This window comes from Heteronotia binoei, chromosome 21, assembly GCF_032191835.1.
Source record: "Heteronotia binoei isolate CCM8104 ecotype False Entrance Well chromosome 21, APGP_CSIRO_Hbin_v1, whole genome shotgun sequence".
NCBI lineage: Eukaryota > Metazoa > Chordata > Lepidosauria > Squamata > Gekkonidae > Heteronotia > Heteronotia binoei.
The window spans coordinates 112,754,246-112,775,227 of NC_083243.1; the positions used below are offsets into that span (position 1 = coordinate 112,754,246).

The following is a 20,982-nucleotide window of genomic DNA, read 5'->3' on the forward strand; positions in this document are numbered from 1 at the left end:
GGGGTTTCGGTCGTTCTTGGCTTCATGAGGCTTGAGGAGTCAGTTGCTGCAGTGGATTCTGGAATGGAAGGGTCAGGGGTCCAAGGCAGAAGGCAGAGCTGTACCACTTGGTGAGAGGATTAACTTAGACAGAGGAGCTCCTCCTGCACATGAAAGGAGGTCTTGAAGGTATCTCAACCACCTCTTTCTGTGATGGTGGTCAGGTGCTCAGCTCCCTCCTTTTGCATGACAAGGAGGAGTCAGCTCTGATTTATGACACCAGGGCAAACATATTTTAAGATATTTGATTTGAACAGAACTTTCATATCAATATACTTAGGATCACAACTTAATGGCCAATCACATATTCAGGTATAAACATGGTACACACATATTCCACAACAGTGTCACCTCAGGTTGCTTGTTTGAAAACTCCTACCACATCAGATCCTCCCCATATGAAACAAAGCTTGCCTAGCCTATATTTTCATGTGCAAGTTTATAATGTAGTGGAAGGAAAACAAGCATTCACATTAAATTAGAAACATATCTAAGTCATGGCAGTAACTAAGCATTAGAAGAAGAAGAGGAGGAAGAGGAGGAGACTGGACTTATACCCTGCTCTTCACTACCAAAGGAGTTTCAGAGTGGCTTAGAAACTCCTTTCCTTTCCTGTAAAGTAGTGGGATGTTAGAGTGATTTCAGCATAGCCCTGTATTTAGCGAGAACACACTCTGAAAACACATGCAGCAAGCTGCAACTATATACACCCAAACTCCACCCAGCAATAAACAGCCCAATAGAAAAACAGGTGCTTGGATCCTTCATTTGCAAGGGCTTCATTCCAATGGATATGTCCTGATTGGCTGGCTCCGCAAGGGTGGCCAATCTGAGTACAGCTGCCAAGAGCCTCTCAAACAAAAGGTCTTTGCTTGAAGCTCCTGATACACTACACTTCCCCTCCCCACAACAGACACCCTGTGAAATAGGTAGGGCTGAGAGAGCTCTCCAAGAACTGCTCTTGAGCAGAACAGCTCTGAGAGAGTTATGACTGAACTAAGGTCATTCCAGCAGTTGCATGTATAAAAGCAGGGATTAAACCTGGTTTTCTCAGATTAGAGTCTGCACACATAACTACAACACCAAACTGACTCTCTTGAATTTATCCTCTGTGTTAATACTCATGTAATGACAAAACAGTGGTGATCCTGTACAAAGGTATGAACACTGGGAGTAAGGCAATTAGACACACTGGAAAAAAAATAAAAAGCTTATACCTACTTCCTGAACAGCAATTATCGTACATTATTATGATTGCGGGATATAATTATTTATTTATTTTTTGAGATTTATATCCCGCCCTTCCCACGAATGGCTCAGGGCGGGATATAAATTATCTTCTGTCAACCTGAAGAATGGTAGTTAAATTTAAAATAAAAAGGTTTTTTTAATCTCTTGATATACACACTCTATTATTGTTTCTGTAGAACCACAGACTGGGTTAAATCCAGGAAAATGTCAGTGGAAGGTGCTGATAGCCACAGATCCCCTTTGGCCACAATCCCTTTTTACCCCAGAAAAGCCAATTCCTGAGACTGTGGGACTCAACTGGAGTAATAACCATACCATTCAATGGGCTACAGTGAGGAGGGTGAAACTGCCCTTCCTGCTTCTTCCATCAGTGGAGCTGTGCTGACAAATGAGGGAACAATTTCATACCATAACCCTCCTCTGAGAGCCAGTTTGGCGTAGTGGTTTAGTGCGCAGACTCTTATCTGGGAGAACCGGGTTTAATTCCCCACTCCTCCACTTGCAGCTGCTGGAATGACCTTGGGTCAGCCATAACTCTTGTAGGAGTTGTGCTTGAAAGGGCAGCTGCTATAGGAGCATGCTCAGCCCCACCTAACTCACAGGGTGTCTGTTCTGGGGGGTGGGGGGAGGAAATTGTGACCACTCTGAAACTCTGAGATTCAGAGTATAGGGCAGAATCTTCTTTTCCTCCTCCTCCTCTTCTCAGGCACATGCACACACATACACAAACACAGATATATATTTTGCCTCCGCCAAAAGTTGATATTTGCAGTTTCAGGTGAAGCCCTACATTATATTAAGCCTCAAACAAACATCAAACTATGGTTTGTTTGTAATGGAAGAATGCAGCATATGATAAAACAAAGCATTCTAGCCCCTACACAATCAACACCATCACTATAATACTATCAACATAGAAATGCTTATAGAAATGCTTTGGGTAGAAATAGAGGGCCCAAAAGGCAATTTAACTATGGGAGTTTGTTATCGCCCACCAAATCAAGGCCAGCCAGTCTGACTTCAATACCGGGAAAGTTGGTAGAAACCATTATCAAGGACAGAATGAGTAGGCACATTGATGAACACAGGTTATTGAGGAAGACTCAGCATGGGTTCTGTAGGGGAAGATCTTGCCTCACTAACCTGCTACATTTCTTTGAGGGGGTGAACAAACATGTGGAAAAAGGAGACCCGAAAGATGTTGTTCACTTGACTTCCAGAAAGCTTTTGATAAAGTTCCTCATCAAAGGCTCCTTAGAAAGCTTGAGAGTCATGGAGGAAAAGGACAGGTCCTCTTGTGGATCAAAAACTGGCTGAGTAATAGGAAGCAGAGAGTGAGTATAAATGGGCAGTCTTTGCAGTGGAGGACGGTAAGCAGTGGGGTGCCGCAGGGCTCGGTACTGGGTCCCATGCTCTTTAACTTGTTCATAAATGATTTAGAGTTGGGAGTGAGCAGTGAAGTGGCCAAGTTTGTGGATGACACTAAATTGTTCAGGGTGGTAAGAACCAGAGAGGACTGTGAGGAACTCCAAAGGGATCTGTTGAGGCTGGGTGAGTGGGCATCAACGTGGCAGATGAGGTTCAATGTGGCCAAGTGCAAAGTAATGTATATTGGGGCCAAGAATCCCAGCTGCAAATACAAGTTGATGGGGTGTGAACTGGCAGAGATTGACCAAGAGAGAGATCTTGGGGTCATGGTAGATAACTCACTGAAAATGTCAAGACAGTGTGCGACTGCAATAAAAAAGGCCAACGCCATGCTGGGAATTATTAGGAAGGGAATTGAAAACAAATCAGCCAGTATCATAATGCCCCTGTATAAATTGATGGTGCAGTCTCATTTGGAATACTGTATTCAATTCTGGTCACCACACCTCAAAAAGGATATTATAGCATTGGAAAAAGTGCAGAAAAGGGCAACTAGAATGAATACAGGTTTGGAACACTTTCCCTATGAAGAAAGGTTAAAATGCTTGGGGCTCTTTAGCTTGGAGAAACGTCGACTGCGGGGTGACATGATAGAGGTTTACAAGATTATGCATGGGATGAAGGTAGAGAAAGAAGTACTTTTCTCCCTTTCTCACAATACAAGAACTCGTGGGCATTAAATGAAATTGCTGAGCAATCAAGTTAGAACAGATAAAAGGAGGTACTTCTTCACCCAAAGGGTGATTAACATGTGGAATTCACTGCCGCAGGAATTGGTGGCAGCTACTTATTTATTATTACGTTCAACTTACAAGCATAGCCAGCTTCAAGAGGGGGTTAGATGGAAATATGGAGCAGAGGTCCATCAGTGGCTATTAGCCACAAGTGTGTGTGTGTGTGTGTGTTTATATATATATATATATATATATATATATATAAATAAATTTTTGGGCCACTGTGTGACACAGAGTGTTGGACTGGATGGGCCACTGGCCTGATACAACATGGCTTCTCTTATGTCAAACAAGAAATGGCAAGACTGAACATCGACATCTTGGGAGTCAGTGAACTAAAATGGACAAGAATGGGTGAATTTAACTCAGAGGATCACTACATCTATTATTGTGGGCAAGAGACCCGTAGAAGAAATGGTGTTAACAAGAGAGTGAGGAAGGCAGTAATGGGATACAATCTTAAAAATGATAGAATGATCTCGGTCCATAACCAAGGCAAACCATTCAATATCACAGTAATCCAAGTCTATGCCCTAACCACTGATGCAGAAGAGGCTGAAGTGGACAAGTTCTATGAAGATCTACAACACCTTCTAGAATTAACACCAAAAAAAGATGTCCTCCTCATCATAGGGGACTGGAATGCCAAAGTAGGTAGTAAAAAGGTAACCAGAACAACTGACAAGTTTGGCCTTGGAGAACAAAATGAAGCTGGGCAAAGGCTAATAGAGTTTTGTCAAGAGAACAAACTGGTCATAGCAAACACCCTCTTCCAACAACCTAAAAGGCGACTCTACACATGGACATCACCTGATGGGCAACACAGAAATCAGATTGATTATATACTCTGCAGTCAAAGATGGAGAAGCTCCTCACAGTCAGCAAAAACAAGACCTGGAGCTGACTGCGGCTCAGATAATGAGCTACTCATTGCAAAATTCAGGCTTAAACTGACGAATTCAGGATTGACCTTGATCACATCCCTTATGAATATACAGTGGAGGTGAAGAATAGGTTTAAGGAACTGGAGTTGATAGCGGGCCGGAAGAACTATGGATGGACGTTCATGACATTGTACAGAAGGCAGCAATCAGCACCATCCCAAAGAAAAAGAAATGCAAGAAAGCAAAGTGGCTGTCTGATGAGGCTTTACAAATAGCTGAGGAAAGAAGGAAAGCGAAAGGCAAAGGTGAAAAGGAAAAATTCACCCAACTGAATGCAGAATTCCAGAGAACAGCAAGGAGAGATAAGGAGGCCTTCCTGAAGAAACAATGCAAAGCAACAGAAGAAAACAATAGAATGAGAAGGACAAGAGATCTCTTCAAGAAAATTGGAAAAATCAAGGGTACATTTCGTGCAAAGATGGCCATGATAAAAGGCAGAAACGGTAGGGACCTAACAGAAGCAGAAGAGATCAGGAACTGATGGCAAGAATACACAGAAGAATTATACAAGAAGGATCTCAATGACCTTGATAACCATGACAGTGAAATCGCTGACCTTGAGCCAGACATCCTGGAGTGTGAAGTCAAATGGGCTTTAGAAAGCATTACTAACAACAAAGTGAGCAGAGATGACAGTATCCCAGTTGAGCTATTCAAAGTCCTAAAAGATGATGCTGTTAAAGTGATGCACACATTAAGTCAACAAATTTGGAAAACGCAACAGTGGCCACAGGATTGGAAAAGATCAGTTTATATTCCAATCCCAAAGAAGGGTAATGCCAAGGTATGTTCACTCTATCACACCATTGCACTCATTTCACATGCCAGCAAGGTCATGTTAAACATCCTACAAGCTAGGCTTCAGCAGTATGTAGATCGGGAACTACCAGAAGTTCAAGCTGGGTTTCGGAGAGGTAGAGGAACTAAAGATCAAATTGCCAACATTCGCTGGATTATGGAGAAAGCACGGGACTATCAGAAAGACATCTATTTCTGCTTCACTGACTATGCTAAAGCCTTTGATTGTGTGGATCACAACAAACTGTGACAAGTCCTCAAACAGATGGGAGTACCAGACCACCTCACATGTCTCCTGAGAAAGGAGTTCGGCAAGGATGTATATTGTCACCCTGCTTATTTAATTTATATGCAGAGTACATCTTGCGAAATGCTGGCCTGGATAAAGCAGAAGCCGGAATTAAGACTGCCGGGAAAAACATCAAGAACCTCAGATATGCAGATAATACCACTCTAATGGCAGAAAGTGAGGGAGACCTGAAGAACTTCCTGTTGAGGGTGAAAGAGAGCACAAAAGTAGGCTTGAAACTCAACATCAAAAAAACTAAGATCATGGCATCTGGCCCCATCACACCTTGGCAAATAGAAGGGGAAGACATGGAAGTAGTGACAGACTTCACATTTCTGGGAACCAAGATCACTGTGGATGATGACTGTAGCCATGAAATTAAAAGACATTTGCTCCTTGGGAGGACAGCTATGGTGAATCTGGGCAATATAAAAAAAAGTAGAGACATCACCCTGCCAACAAAAGTTCATATAGTCAAAGCAATGGTATTCCCAGTAGTAATGTATGGCTGTGAGAGTTGGACCATAAGGAAGGCAAAGCACAGAAGAATAGATGCTTTCGAGTTGTGGTGCTGGAGAAGACTCTTGTGAGTCCCTTGGACTGCAAGATCAAATCAGTCAGACGTAAGGGAAATCAACCCTGACTTTTCCCTGGAAGGTCAGATGCTGAAGCTGAAACTCAAATACTTTGGCCACCAAATGAGAAGGGAGCACTCACTGGAGAATATCCTTATACTGGTAAAGACAGAAGGCAAAAGAAGAAGGGGCCGGCAAAAGATGAAATGACTGGCAGCGTTACTGATGTAACAAACAGTAATTTGAGCAGACTTCGGAGGATGGTGGAAGACAGGAGGGCCTGGCGTGACTTTGTCCATGAGGTCGCAAAGAGTCGGAGTCGACTGTGCGACTGAATAACAACAACATGAGACAGATACCTCCAGCTTCTCCCTCTCCCTACAGTCAAGGAGCTAGACTCTGGAGACTGCAGGAACTTCTCCCTGAGTCTTGATACATCCTGCTCCTCCCTCTGGCCTCCTCTAAGTGACTCTGCTTTTAGCGCACTTGGGATTGGTAAGGCTGGAACTGCCTCTCCCCCTTCCCCTAACAGGTACACTCCTATGTATCTGGCCTCTTGCTTGGGCCTCCCCTGTGTGGGACCAAGTACCACTATGCCTCCTCTTCTGTTGCCAGGTTCCTAGTATTAATTGGGTTTGGATGCTGGCTTCTGCAGAGTCCTTCTTGCTGTAGCTGGCCTCAGGCTGCCTTGGGCAGAGTAGGTAAGTGCAGAGGGAGGCACCAACTTTGGACAACCTCCTCTTTTTTTTTTGCTGGATATCAGTGAAATAACCTAGTCTTTCAACTGAATAAATATTGTACAGTGAAAGATGGTATGGAAAAAACTCACAACCTGCTACACAAAAGGTTTAACAGCTACTATGTGCGGCAGTAGTAAAGAATATTTCAAAGCAAACACAAGGTTGTAGCCTTGGGGACCAAAAGATGAAGGGATTCCCAAATAGAATCTGGCTAAAACCAAAATTCTATTGATTTAGACACCACCCTCTTTAGACACCACCTGTACCAATACAAGCACACTCTAAAGCATTTCTGATGCAAGCACATTCCAGTACATTTGTGCTCCCTATGGAACTCAAGGCAGCTTACAAGCATAAATAAAACACAAAGCACAAAATATTGCAGTTGGTACATACATATAAAACCTTCAATAGAATAAAAAAATGAAACAAAAACATAGACAGGATCCAAAATGTGTGAAACCAAGTAAAAATTACACTGACCAGAAAGGCAATCAAGACAGTACCATGAAAAAACCAACCAAATATTAAACATACAGCAGTTATTTAATAAGGTTTTCATTTTAAGTACCCACCACTTTCTTTAAATGTTTTCAGTGAACTGTGTGCCACTTCAGAATTTTGGAAAACAGATCTACCTGATCTACCAAGGAAGGCTGCCCATGGCTGTTTCAAGTGCCTATTCCTTGGCAGTACACCAGAGGACTCTGGGTCTGGCCAGTGAGCCCAGGCAGGGCTGCCAGGCCCTTTCCAACATCTGGTTCAAAGTACCTATAACTCTCCTGGGGAAAAACTGGATAAAAGGCATCTTTACTAGATGAGGGGGAGAGGTCTGTTTAATATTTACTGCATCAACATCTACAGTTAATGCTGTTACATGTTGTTTAAATGAAGGGAGGGGTGAAATATTAACAGTAGAGGATTTTGTAACTATTTTGTTCAACTTGACATACGGGGAAAAATACAGCTCCTATGAAAGTAATTTTCTCCTTGCAGGTTAAAAGCTGGTAATATCATAACATATACATTTTATTACAAATGTATACTCTACATGGTCCTCTTTATATAAGATGCTGAACATTTATCTATCTTATCCTTTAAAAATACCCATTTACCAAAAAAAACCCACCCCATTTTAATAAAAGCTCAGGCCAGATGACATATATACCAACATTATAAATTACTGGTGATAATTAGTAACATACAAAAAAAAAAAGGATTTGCTATATAGAATGCTATCAAGACGCTTCTATGCCTTGGAAGATTATTTGACTGATATAGCATTAAAAACTGCTGTTAGCTTTAAAAACCTATAATAATTTCTTTACTATGTACTCATTTAACTTGGGGGTGGGTGAAATTTCTTTTAGCTCCCAATTATCCTCTTCTGCTGTAACAATGATTCTGAAAAGATGAACTAAGTAGCAGCATGCTACTGTAAAATAAATAATCAACAATGATTTAACAATATATCCAGGTATCTGCAGATGATATAGTTCATTATAGACAAAGATTCATTCATAAACATTCTATGTGCAGCAACAAAAAGGAACCAGAGTGCTTGGCTAGAATTGCAACAAGCAAAAAAAAATCTTGAAGAGGATAAGATTCAGTTAATAAATTGTTACAAAGAAAAACTGAAGGTCAGCAGGCATATTATAATGTGTGGGAGAAATTGTCTTTGTCTTAGAAGGCTAGATTTCTACAACAAACTCTGCAGATATTTCAAACAAAACTCTTTGTTGTTTAAAAAGGTCTTAAAACAACAGCAACTGGCGAAATAATCATACAACTTGTTAGGCCTTGAATTCTGTTCTCTATTTTTAAACTAAATCTTGGGGGAAAGCCGACAGGAGATGAAATGTCTCTGGTTCGGGAGGACTCGTCTCAAAGAGATGAAGGGTTAGCTGCTATTTTTCTACCGGGTAACAGACCAGAGTTGTCCACTGTGAAGGCGACAAACAATATGGACTGTCTGCCAGAGTCTCGAGGTGGCAGGAGGAAGGTGGCGGACCTAGCTCACCTGGGAAATTATAGATGTTTGTATGCAAATGCTAGAAGTGTTCGAAGTAAAATTGGTGAATTGGAATGTTTAGTGTTGGGAGAAAACATAGACATTGTGGGAATTTCAGAAACTTGGTGGAATGAGGAGAATCAGTGGGACATGGTGATTCCTGGATATAAGCTATATCGGAAGGATAGGGAGGGAAGGGTTGGAGGTGGGGTGGCTCTGTATGTCAGAGAGGATATACGGTCCAGTAAGACTGAGGTCAGAGAATTAGATTCACTTTTAGAAATGCTTTGGGTTGAAATAGAGGGCCCAAAAGGAAATTTAACTATGGGAGTTTGTTATCGCCCACCAAATCAAAAGAGAGAGGACGATTATAATATGATGGAAGGCTTAAAGATAGCGGCTAAACGTAAAAACTGTGTCGTAATAGGTGATTTTAACTACCCACAGATTGATTGGGTCAATATGTGTTCTGGTCGAGAGAAAGAGATTGAGTTTCTTGATGCTCTCAATGACTGTGCTATGGAGCAGATGGTCTCAGAACCTACCAGGGGTGGGGCGATCCTGGATTTGGTCCTAAGTAATGCCAAAGACTTGGTGAGAGATGTAAAAGTGATTGCGCCGCTTGGGAGCAGTGACCATAATGTTATTGATTTCACCGTTTGTATAAATAGGGAGTTGTCCAAAAAGACCGCCACAACCACGTTTAACTTTAAAAGGGGTAAATACACTGAGATGAGGAGGCCTGTGAGGAGGAAACTGAAAGGAAAGGTACATACGGTCAAAACCCTTGGGGAAGCTTGGACGCTATTTAAAACTATAATCCTAGAAGCTCAGATAAAATACATACCACAAGTTAGGAAAGGCACAAACAGGCATAAGAAAAGGCCTGCATGGTTAACAAACAAAGTAATGGAAGCTGTAAAAGGTAAGAAGGACTCCTTTAAGCGGTGGAAAACCAGTCCAAGTGAGATTAGTAAAAGGGAACACAGGCTGTGGCAAATCAAATGCAAGACTGTGATCAGGCAGGCAAAAAGGGACTATGAGGAGCATATTGCAAAAAACATAAAGACCAACAATAAAACTTTCTTCAAATATATTAGAAGTAAGAAACCAGCCAGGGAGGCAGTGGGGCCCTTGGATGACCATGGGGTAAAAGGATTACTGAAGGAGGATAGGGAAATGGCTGAGAAGCTAAATGAATTTTTTGCCTCCGTCTTCACTGTGGAAGATGAGAACTTTTTGGCCGCCCCAGAACCACTAATTTTGGAAGGGGTGTTGAAAGACCTGAGTCAGATTGAGGTGACAAAAGAGGAGGTCCTACAACTGATAGACAAATTAAAAACTAATAAGTCACCAGGTCCGGATGGCATACATCCGAGAGTTCTGAAAGAACTCAAAGTTGAACTTGTGGATCTTCTAACAAAAATCTGTAATCTTTCATTGAAATCTGCCTCCGTTCCTGAGGACTGGAAGGTAGCAAATGTCACCCCCATCTTTAAAAAGGGTTCCAGAGGAGATCCGGGAAATTACAGGCCAGTCAGTCTGACTTCAATACCGGGAAAGTTGGTAGAAACCATTATCAAGGACAGAATGAGTAGGCACATTGATGAACATGGGTTATTGAGGAAGACTCAGCATGGGTTCTGCAAGGGAAGATCTTGCCTCACTAACCTGTTACATTTCTTTGAGGGGGTGAACAAACATGTGGACAAAGGTGACCCGATAGATGTTGTTTACCTTGACTTACAGAAAGCTTTTGATAAAGTTCCTCATCAAAGGCTCCTTAGAAAACTTGAGAGTCATGGAGTAAAAGAACAGGTCCTCTTGTGGAGCAAAAACTGGCTTAGTAATAGGAAGCAGAGAGTTAATATAAATGGGCAATCTTCGCAGTGGAGGACGGTAAGCAGTGGGGTGCCGCAGGGCTCGGTACTGGGTCCCATGCTCTTTAACTTGTTCATAAATGATTTAGAGTTGGGAGTGAGCAGTGAAGTGGCCAAGTTTGCAGATGACACTAAATTGTTCAGGGTGGTGAGAACCAGAGAGGATTGTGAGGCACTGCAAAGGGATCTGTTGAGGCTGGGTGAGTGGGCATCAACGTGGCAGATACAGTTCAATGTAGCCAAGTGCAAAGTTATGCACATTGGGGCCAAGAATCCCAGCTACAAATACAAGTTGATGGGGTGTGAACTGGCAGAGACTGACCAAGAGAGAGATCTTGGGGTCGTGGTAGATAACTCACTGAAAATGTCAAGACAGTGTGCGTCTGCAATAAAAAAGGCCAACGCCATGCTGGGAATTATTAGGAAGGGAATTGAAAACAAATCAGCCAGTATCATAATGCCCCTGTATAAATCGATGGTGCGGTCTCATTTGGAGTACTGTGTGCAGTTCTGGTCGCCGCACCTCAAAAAGGATATTATAGCATTGGAGAAAGTCCAGAGAAGGGCAACTAGAATGATTAAAGGGCTGGAGCACTTTCCCTATGAAGAAAGGTTTAAACGCTTGGGACTCTTTAGCTTGAAGAAACGTCGACTGCGGGGTGACATGATAGAGGTTTACAAGATAATGCATGGGATGGAGAAAGTAGAGAAAGAAGTACTTTTCTCCCTTTCTCACAATACAAGAACTCGTGGGCATTCGATGAAATTGCTGAGCAGAAAGGTTAAAACGGATAAAAGGAAGTACTTCTTCACCCAAAGGGTGATTAACATGTGGAATTCACTGCCACAGGAGGTGGTGGCGGCCACAAGTATAGCCACCTTCAAGAGGGGTTTAGATAAAAATATGGAGCACAGGTCCATCAGTGGCTATTAGCCACAGTGTATGTGTGTATATAAATTTTTTTTTGCCACTGTGTGACACAGAGTGTTGGACTTGATGGGCCGTTGGCCTGATCCAACATGGCTTCTCTTATGTTCTTATGTTCTTATTATTCAACACCGGGACTTGCTATATTGATATATTAGCAGTGGCTAACACTGAGACAGGTGGTCCTGTAGGTAAGTAGATCCAAGGACATAAAGGGAACAACCAGAACCTTAATTTGAATTTAGAAACAATTTGGCAACTAGTTCAGAGTTCTCCAAACAGGCCTAATAAGCCGCTATGATATAATGCATATATAATATGGGCATCAGAAAGGTAACTTCCCCACAACTAGAAAAGATTCTGTTACACACTTATCTCCTATTTTGACATTTATTGCTTCAAATGCTTTCCCTTAATTGGATCCATACAGCTGTTGACCCTGTGCACTTTGCTTGGTTCCCTGCTTTGGCTCAAAATGTCTACATCATGTTATATGCTAATTTGTTTTTTTCTCTCAACCCTGACTGTAAATTTGAATACTTTTCTCCCATTTCATTCTATCAGAAGTGTGTGTGTACACACAAAAGCTTATACCTTGAATAAAACTTCATTATTAAAGGTGCAATTGGACTGTAACTTTTTTCTTTATATATAATCTCTAAATAATGCCCTAAAATGTTGTGAATTATGTACATAGATCTTGACAACAGGTTACAGGAAGGAGATTGGTTGAGGGGAGAAAGTATGTATGTAGAAAGTGAAGTGACAGAATGAGAAAGACAGAGGAGTAACCTGTTCTGACGAGATGAGAGAATGTGACAGAGAGGCAATATATATCAGAGACGCTGAGGAGAGGCATGAGTTTTCAGGAAAGAAGAGCATTATAGGAAGGGCTAGACTAGATAGGCAGGGATTTGTAAAATGAGATAGACAAGGAAGCTGTTACTGATAAGATCAGAAAGGGTTAGATTTATTGTTGTGTCTTTTATAAAAATCTCCTTCAACTGATTATATGCTTTGCCAGGATCAGGCTAGAGACTGAGAAAAATGACAAATTATTCTAATTTTCATATGATTATTAAAATTATTTGTTTGTTTTTATAAACATTGTGTCCTCAGCAGTTCTTTACTCAAGATCAAAGGTTTCAGCATTCACATTAGTCAGTCTTCATTAAATGAGTGTGGATCCAGAGTAATCTTGGTCATAGCATAGTCTGCTGGTACTGAGAAAGGCAGGAAGACAGGCTGCACACCTCAAGTTTAAAAGATATCCTAACAGGAAAAGGGATTACTCATCTGAAGTGATATAAAGAAGCAGGATATGAAATTAAGAGTGAAAGAAGAACCACACAAACTACATTAAGCTACAGTACCCACCAGCAAGACCCATCTAATTAATATCAGCTAGCTGCTGGATTTTGCACTAGTTGAAATTTATAAATTGTCCTCACTAGCTATCCTATACAGAGCTTATAATAGCCTAGCCTTCAGCTTACTAACACATGGATCAGATGGCCAAAAAATATCAACCCACGTGATCAAGATAGAACAGAACTATGTAAATGTTTATTATCTTCCAGCAGGGGACATTCACGGCATTAATGCCATGAATCATTTTGCTTCAACCCCATGTTGTCTAGGGCTGTGGGGTCTCCAGCCAATAGGTACAGAACAGCATATAGCTTTTTGTCACTGTGGCTAGCCCAACCATCCTCCTATGAAATAGCACAGGATTAGCTGGTCACTATTTTATAGGGTCAAGCAGGAATTCTGGAGGTTTCATTTGATTGTATTTTGGAAAAAAACTTTTTGTGCCTGCTTTGTGATCTCCCAGATGGATGAATCTTTAGTTATATAATAGTTAGGCTACAGCTACCTGGAAGGAATAGAGCAGGTGGTTCAGTTTGGTAGAGAGAAATGGAGGCATCTGGCATGGTGGAGGCTATCACACACCACACATCTGGGGGCACTGGGGAGGAGCACCCTTTGTGCTAAGCTGCTTTGTTCCAAACCTGGTAGGGGCCTTATGGCACATCTAGGGAGAGAGCTGAGGCTTGGCACTTCTCAGTACATAGTGCATATGTAGGTGAGGATAAGCAATGCCAGAGAAAGTGCTGGCAAAGTTTGGAGACAGAGTTGGACCTTCTCATAACAGGCAGCCATGATTGGCTGCCTAGCACAGCATGCCCATAGGATAGTAAGCAATCACATTGATCGGTCATTTGAATATATAAAATTAGCTGAACCTTCATTTGGTGGGTGCCTTCATTTGGAGGGTGCCAGGGGAACATCTGTCTTCAAGCAATAAACACTGTATTTTATCAGCTTTAACACTGATAATGGAAAAATTAATTTATACCATTGGCTATATTTACTCATTCCCTTTGAAAGGAAGCCACAAAGACAGCAGATACTTGAAAAGAATATTTCAAGAAGTATATTGACAATGAAGATCATATACCAAGATGGATCTGGAGGGTTGAAATGGTCATAACTGGTCTATTCAGAAGAAAGCCCCATCTTATTCAGTAGGGCTTACTTCCAGGCAAACGTCCTTAGAATTTAGAATCATAGAGTTGGAAAGGCCTCCAGGGTCATTTAGTCCAACCAACTGCACAATGCAGGAAACCCACAAATGCCTTCCCCAAATTGGGATCTTCATCACTGTCAGATGGCCATCTAGCCTCTGTTTTAAAACCTCTGAGAGCCCACCACCTCCCAAGGAAGCCTGTTCCACTAAGGAATTGATCTGTCAGGAAGTTCTTCCTAATGTTGAGTTGGAAACTGTTTTGATTTAATTTCAACCTATTGGTGTTGGTCCTACCTTCTGGGGCCGCAGAAAACAATTTCACACCATTTTCTATGTGACAGCCCTTCAAGTACTTGAAGATGGTGATCATATCACCTCTCAGCCACCTCCTCTCCAGGCTAAACATCCCCAGTTCCTTCAACCTTTCCTCATAGAACTTGGTCTCCGAACCCCTCACCATCTTCGTCGCCCTCCTCTGGACTTGTGCCAGCTTGTCTATAGCCTTAAAATGTGGTGCCCAAAACTGAACACAATACTCCAGGTGAGGTCTTACCAGAGCAGAGTAAAGTGATACCATCACATCATGTGATCTGGACACTATACTTCTGTTGATACAGCCCAAAATTGCATTTGCCTTTTTAGCCACCGCATCACACTGTTGACTCATGTTCAGCGTATGATACACTAAGACCCCTAGATCCTTTTCACACATACTACTGCTAAGACAAGTCTCTCCCATCCTATAACTATGCATGAGATTTTTCCTACCTAAATGCAGAACTTTACATTTATCCCTGTTAAAATTCATTTTATTGGTTTTAGCCCAGTTTTCCAGCCTGTCAAGGTCATCCTGTATCCTGTTTCTGTCTTCTACTGCAGGGGTGGCCAACGGTAGCTCTCCAGAAGTTTTTTTGCCTACAACTCCAATCAGCCCCAGCCATTGGCCATGCTGGCTGGGGCTGATGGGAGTTGTAGGCAAAAAACACCTGGAGAGCTACCATTGGCCACCCCTGTAAATCTACTGTATTTGCAACCCCTCCCAATTTAGTATCATCGGCAAATTTAATAAGCATTTTCTCTATTCCTTCATCCAAATATTTATAAAGATGATGAACAAAACAGGTCCCAGGACAGATCCTTGATGCACTCCAGTTGTCATTCCTCTCCAAGAGGATGAGGAGCCATTCACAAGCACTCTTCAGGTGTAATCCGTCAACCAGTTAGAGATCCACCTAACGGTAACAGGATCCAAACCACATTTTACCAACTTGTCAACAAGGATAGTATGTGGAACCTTATCAAAAGCCTTACTGAAATCAAGATAAACGACGTCTACAGCATTCCCCTGATCCAGCAAGGTAGTCACTTTCTAAAAAAAAGAGATCAGGTTAGTCTGACATGACTTGTTCTTGAGAAACCCATGCTGGCTCTTAGTAATCACATCCATTCTTTCTAAATGTTCCACCCCTCCTAAACCCCCTTCTTCCTAAGTATTTCTGACCATGGGATTTTACCCAGCATAGTTCTAAGTTTATTGAAGTTTGCCTTTCTGAAGTCCAACCTATAAGTCTGACTACGTATAGCTTTCCCCTTCCCTAAGACTGTAAATTCCAAAATCACATGGTCACTACTGCCCAGGGTGCCCACTATTTCCACTTCTTCAATCAATTCTTCCTTGTTGGTGAGAATCAAATCCAAGATAGCAGATCCCCTTGTTTCCTTCTTCATTTTCTGGAAAAGGAAGTTGTCAGCAAGACAAGTCAGGAATCTATTTGACTTTTCATTTTCACCTTATAACACATATAAGCTTTAACAAAGCTTCTGAAGAAGATACATATTCCTACTAGTTTTTCACTTACCCATTGGAAAAGCATTTTCAAGCAAACTCTGAGGCTATTTTATTGATCCTGCTCTACAATTTCTGTTAATTTCAGAAGTCAGCCATAATGATTTAGAAACGAATGCTAGCCACTAGATTTCAGAAGGATGAATTGGCACGTTTTAATTATGAAATAACTGAATCCACAGATTATTTTCTATTCATTTTGCAAATACCCCTTCCTACTGCTGCATACTGAAATCCATGAAATGCTGATCCTTGGGCACAGGAAACCCTCAGGAACAGCATGAAGGCAAAACATGGGCCTGCAGCAGAGGAGGGAATCAGTGAAAACTGTCCCTTTGGCCAGTAGAAAATGAGCTTTGAATCTAACTCAAAATACAGAAGAACTGAATGCCAGATGAATTAAATGTTAATGAAGCAACAAAAAATGAATACTTTTTCTGTACTAGAAAAGCAAATATAGTGAAGGTTAGAATAGCAAACTCTTAACTTTCATTTATGGTCATATTAGACATGAATGAATGGAGCTATGGAATCTGTATTGTAAGACACATCATGATACCTACAAATTATCATACACACAGCTATCAGACAAACATAGAACTGAGCTGTCCTTTGATCAAGAAATGATGACAACATTGAAGACAACAGAGAGACTGGAATGGGGGAGTGGCATGACAGAAATGCAGCACTCGTCATGGGTGTCATCTTGTCCAGCATGTTCTGAAATTAATTAATTTGAATGAATACAAAACACATATGTTACAGCAGCAAACAACTCAGAAACAGCATGCTTTCTAAGCACTCATCAAATAGTTAATTTCAAAAATAATGGATCCCCTTTTGGAGGTAATTCTAAATTAAAGAATATTGTCAAAGGTATGATAGCATCTGCTGAAGTTAACATTGATATAGTGAATGAAATTGAGGGGAAATACTAGATACCATGAGTGACTGGTGTGTAAATTGAAGTTTGGAGTCATATAACCACTGTACGAAATGACAAATACAAGGAACAAATACATACAGTTTCATCAGTTTACTTTGTTCCAAAGATTTAAACTCTAGCCGAGATATAAAATTTGAATTTTCCAGCATGACCTTTGCAGTAATCCAGCAGCATTGTTTGAAGAGTCTATAATGTTCTGAATTCCAAACAAACCTGAGCCAAACAAAGCCCATTGACTTCATATGACTTACAACTATCAAGAAGCTGCCATTCAGAAGGCAATTTAAAATATTTAAGAGGCACTCCCCCGCACAGAATTCCATCAGCAAAGAATGAAAAGTACTGTGACATTATGTAGCGACCCCTCCCCCTTGCAACCATTGTCTTTCTAATATGACAGTCAAGGACATTAGATATTTGGGAAAAATTAAATGACTAGGCATATTTTCACTAGACAAACAGCTGAAATATTAAAGAGAACATCTGACTTGTCAGAGTAACAGAAAGGGGGTTTTTTTGCACACTTTCATGGTCAGGGTTAAATTCTCACAGAACTCCAATACTGACACCATTTCAAAAGGTACAGTTCTCCGAAAGATTCTACAAACTCTAATGATGTTACCAGCCGTGAAAACCTGAAATCTTTGATAGTTCTCCTACCGTTTACTTTTACTACTTTTGACATTTATCTATTATACTTTCTCCTAAACCAAAGAAGAAAGTAACCACTCATTTATGGAACAGTCAAAGCATAGACTGCTCACGCGGTACCTGGCTACAATTCTTCCAGATTACATGGCCTTGATTAAGGTACAGCACTAATGAGAACTTAAAACAAAGATATCTGTGAACACCATTCACTGAAAGAATGCAACAAAAGATGATAACGAAAGGAAGAAAAGGTGTGCTTTATATAGTGCAACAGATGAAAGAACTGTACTTTAGCTTTGCACCCAAAGGTTTTTTTAATGCAACATTGGTACAATTAAATTCTTTGTACACCTTCAGTAACTTCCGCCAACATCTACTATAGTAAAGTATCACTGTTACAGGTCTATCAAGTACATATATGGATAAGAGACAAATCAGTTAGCTTCAATGGAAATGGAAAACCAAAGAGGAAAAGATGTATCTAACAATAAGAGATTTATTTTCAGCACCAACACCAGTGCTCAGTGCTGTTAAATGTATCTGTAAAGGATACTGCAAACGTTATATCAAGCTGCAAGCAGAATAGTTCTGTATGTGAAGCTTGCATTTGTATTAAAAGCTGAATTTGGGTTAAAAAAGTATAGATGTGTGAAGAAGGCTATTAGAACACTGAATTTTACCAACATTTTCATAGTCCAGTACTTAGAAATGGCACTGAAATGTCTTGTTCATGGTGGGGGTGGAACAGAAACATAAATTTTAAATAGTTTCCAAACATCTACACATCATCATTTGAGGACATCAGAAAGCCCATGTTGCTTCAGTTACATTCTTTGAGGTTTCTATATATTTTAAAATGAAAGTTTTCTGAATAAAATGACAATTTCTCTTGCAATTTGTTCACTGCCACTTTGCCTACTAAAAGTTTTGACTGCCACAGGGACTGCACTATAGCATTCAGTCCTGGATTATAGCCAGATTCCGTCAACACTGATCCTGGTTTCTCCAGTCCATATCTTCACATGTCAAGGACCTCTAGCACTATTAAGATGCCTTTCCCAAAAATTGCACTTGCTTCCTTGAGTCATCTGGAGCTAGATGCCTTCCAAGGAAACTGTGGCACTCTGGGGTCAGGACTGCATGGGCATAGCTTGGGTAGAGGATTCTGTATTGTGACAAAGTTAGCAGCTTTCAAATCCTTCCAACTTTGTGATATAATTGAGTTGGGCAGATTTCCGAGATAGGCACATGCCCCTATACTTCTTTTCACCAGAGACAAATTTAAGTACACCTTACTGGAAGTTCTCTCATGTCAGAATCAATGTTTCCTCTAAGCTGCAGTCTTGTGAGCAAAAATTCTACTTTGTGAGCTACTGGTCTTAACATTGTAAGCTACTGGCATTAAAGTTGTGAGATACTGCATAAATTAGAGTGCTCTAGGGTCATCCTGCCTGAGCTAAGACAAAAATGTGTGAGCTGCAGGCTAAGAATCTGTGAGCTAGCTCATGTTAACCCAGCTTAGAAGGAACACTGGTAAGAATTAAGAATGAAGAATCCAAAATAGACTCTTTAGAAGTCTTATTAACTGATGGTGGCCAGGCCTTTCAGTCTATGAAACTACAGCACAGAATTAAAGTAACTCTCCAAGAAGAGAGGGAGGATTTCAATCTCATGCTACAAACCAAAGCTGATACTCTTCTTCCCTTCTAGGATTGACGGTTTTGCAAACAACCTGGGCTGCTAGAGGGCACAATAATTGAAAGCCACTTCTCTAAACTAAAACGTCTGTTGATACTTTTAAGAATCAAACAACAATGTCTATATCCAGTCCCACACTCAGAGCTGGCATGACTCTCTGACAAACCCGCCTCAGTGGCAAGACAAACACACACACACACACACCCCACAAAAGAAATTGTTCCTATTATGTCATTGAGACCCATATGGGGGACAGTCGAAGACAAAACAGAACAAAATACACCTCAGGTCCTCACATGTGGTTTATTATGGGAGGACACTCGCTCTCTGGAGAAGCCTCAGTACGTTTCAAATCCCCACTACTCTCTGCCCCCACCCCCCGGGCTTCATATCTCTGCAAAGCACCCCCTTCTTTGCCCACAGCCTGAGAAGATACAAAGCAAGGGGCGTGAGGTGCCGCCACTATTCAAGGTCCCTCCCTCCGGCTCGTACAGCATGAGAGGTCCGTCCCAGCTTACGTTCGCCGTCCCTTCCCTTCCCCCCTCCCCCCAGCAATCCTCCTGCTCGCCTTCCCCTTCTCCAGCGCTGAGCAGCCCCTCTAGTTCCTCTTTCTTCCCCCGTCGCCTCCACTCACCAGCCGAGCCCAAGAGCAGCCATAGCAGCCACATTGCTTCAGCGTGGCGGCCGCCGCCACTCTGTAAAGTTTCGGGGCTTTCCCCCGACCGCCTTGGACTCTCGGCCTGAGCCCGGCCCAGGCCCAGGCTGCTGTGCGGGGAAGCAGGCGGGCAGAGGAGGAGGAGAAGGAGGGACAGGGGGAGGCTCCCTCGCAGCCAGCCAGCCGGACCCTCACGCCCAGCCAGCCGTCTCTGCAGGCTCTCATACACAGACAGACGCAAACACTGCAAAGAGGGTTGCCGTTGCACCGCCCCGGCGGTGTTCTTGATCCCAGGCTGACTCTCTGCCCTGACCTGCGGCGCCCCAGTTTCCTGAGCGCCGACCTGCCGCAGGCGCAAACCTGTCTGTCTGTTTCTGTAACACTTTTGAAAGAACAAAAGTAGAGAAGCTGCAAATGCTCCTGATTGTGTGGAAGCTGCCTGATAGAAATGTATACTCACTTATTTGAGAATGTTCTTTTTTGGACTTGGTGAAGCTTACCTCTGTTCTGAGTAAATATGGATAGGATCATACTCCTCTCTGCTGTAAACCTAAGTATGCTTATTCGGACTTAAGTCGCACTAAAGTCAGTGGAATGTACATCAGAATAAGGCTTGGTTGGTTTTAAAGTTACTTCAGAGTAAACTCCGTATACCGTAATGGACATCTCAATAGATATTCATGCATGTGGGGGGTGGGGAGGTAATGATTGTGTCCACATGCAGATTTCGTATTTTTCTGGGGTTTAGCCTGGGCTTAAAACCTTGTCTCAGATTCAGTCCCTTTTTATTGCATACATCAGAAAACAACTAAGTTTATTAAGAGGTTGTTCAATATGCCACAGAGAGAGTGTAGAATTATGTGGTGGACCATACCACTTTATGTAGGTAGAGGATCCTGGAGAATTATATTTTTGAATGCTGGAAATTCCCTGCAAATGAAACTGAAAGCAAGGGGGAGGGGGCAAGTGTTCTTACTGCTATGGTACTTTTTTCTTCAGTTGCACCACCTGAATCTAAAGTGGTGCAGTGCAAGTC

General features: G+C 41.8%; 1 protein-coding gene across 3 annotated transcripts in view; it reads right to left on the reverse strand.

Annotated features, from left to right (window-relative positions):
• LDLRAD3 (low density lipoprotein receptor class A domain containing 3) overlaps positions 1 to 20,151 on the reverse strand; it is a 277,401-nt gene extending 257,250 nt beyond the window's left edge. For all 3 annotated transcript variants that reach the window (XM_060261850.1, XM_060261849.1, XM_060261848.1), the window contains exon 1: positions 19,926 to 20,151. In XM_060261850.1, coding sequence (XP_060117833.1) covers positions 19,926 to 19,959 — 34 coding nt within the window. In that variant the 5' untranslated portion in view covers positions 19,960 to 20,151. The remainder of the gene's footprint in view (positions 1 to 19,925) is intronic.
• Between the last annotated feature and the right edge of the window lie 831 nt (positions 20,152 to 20,982).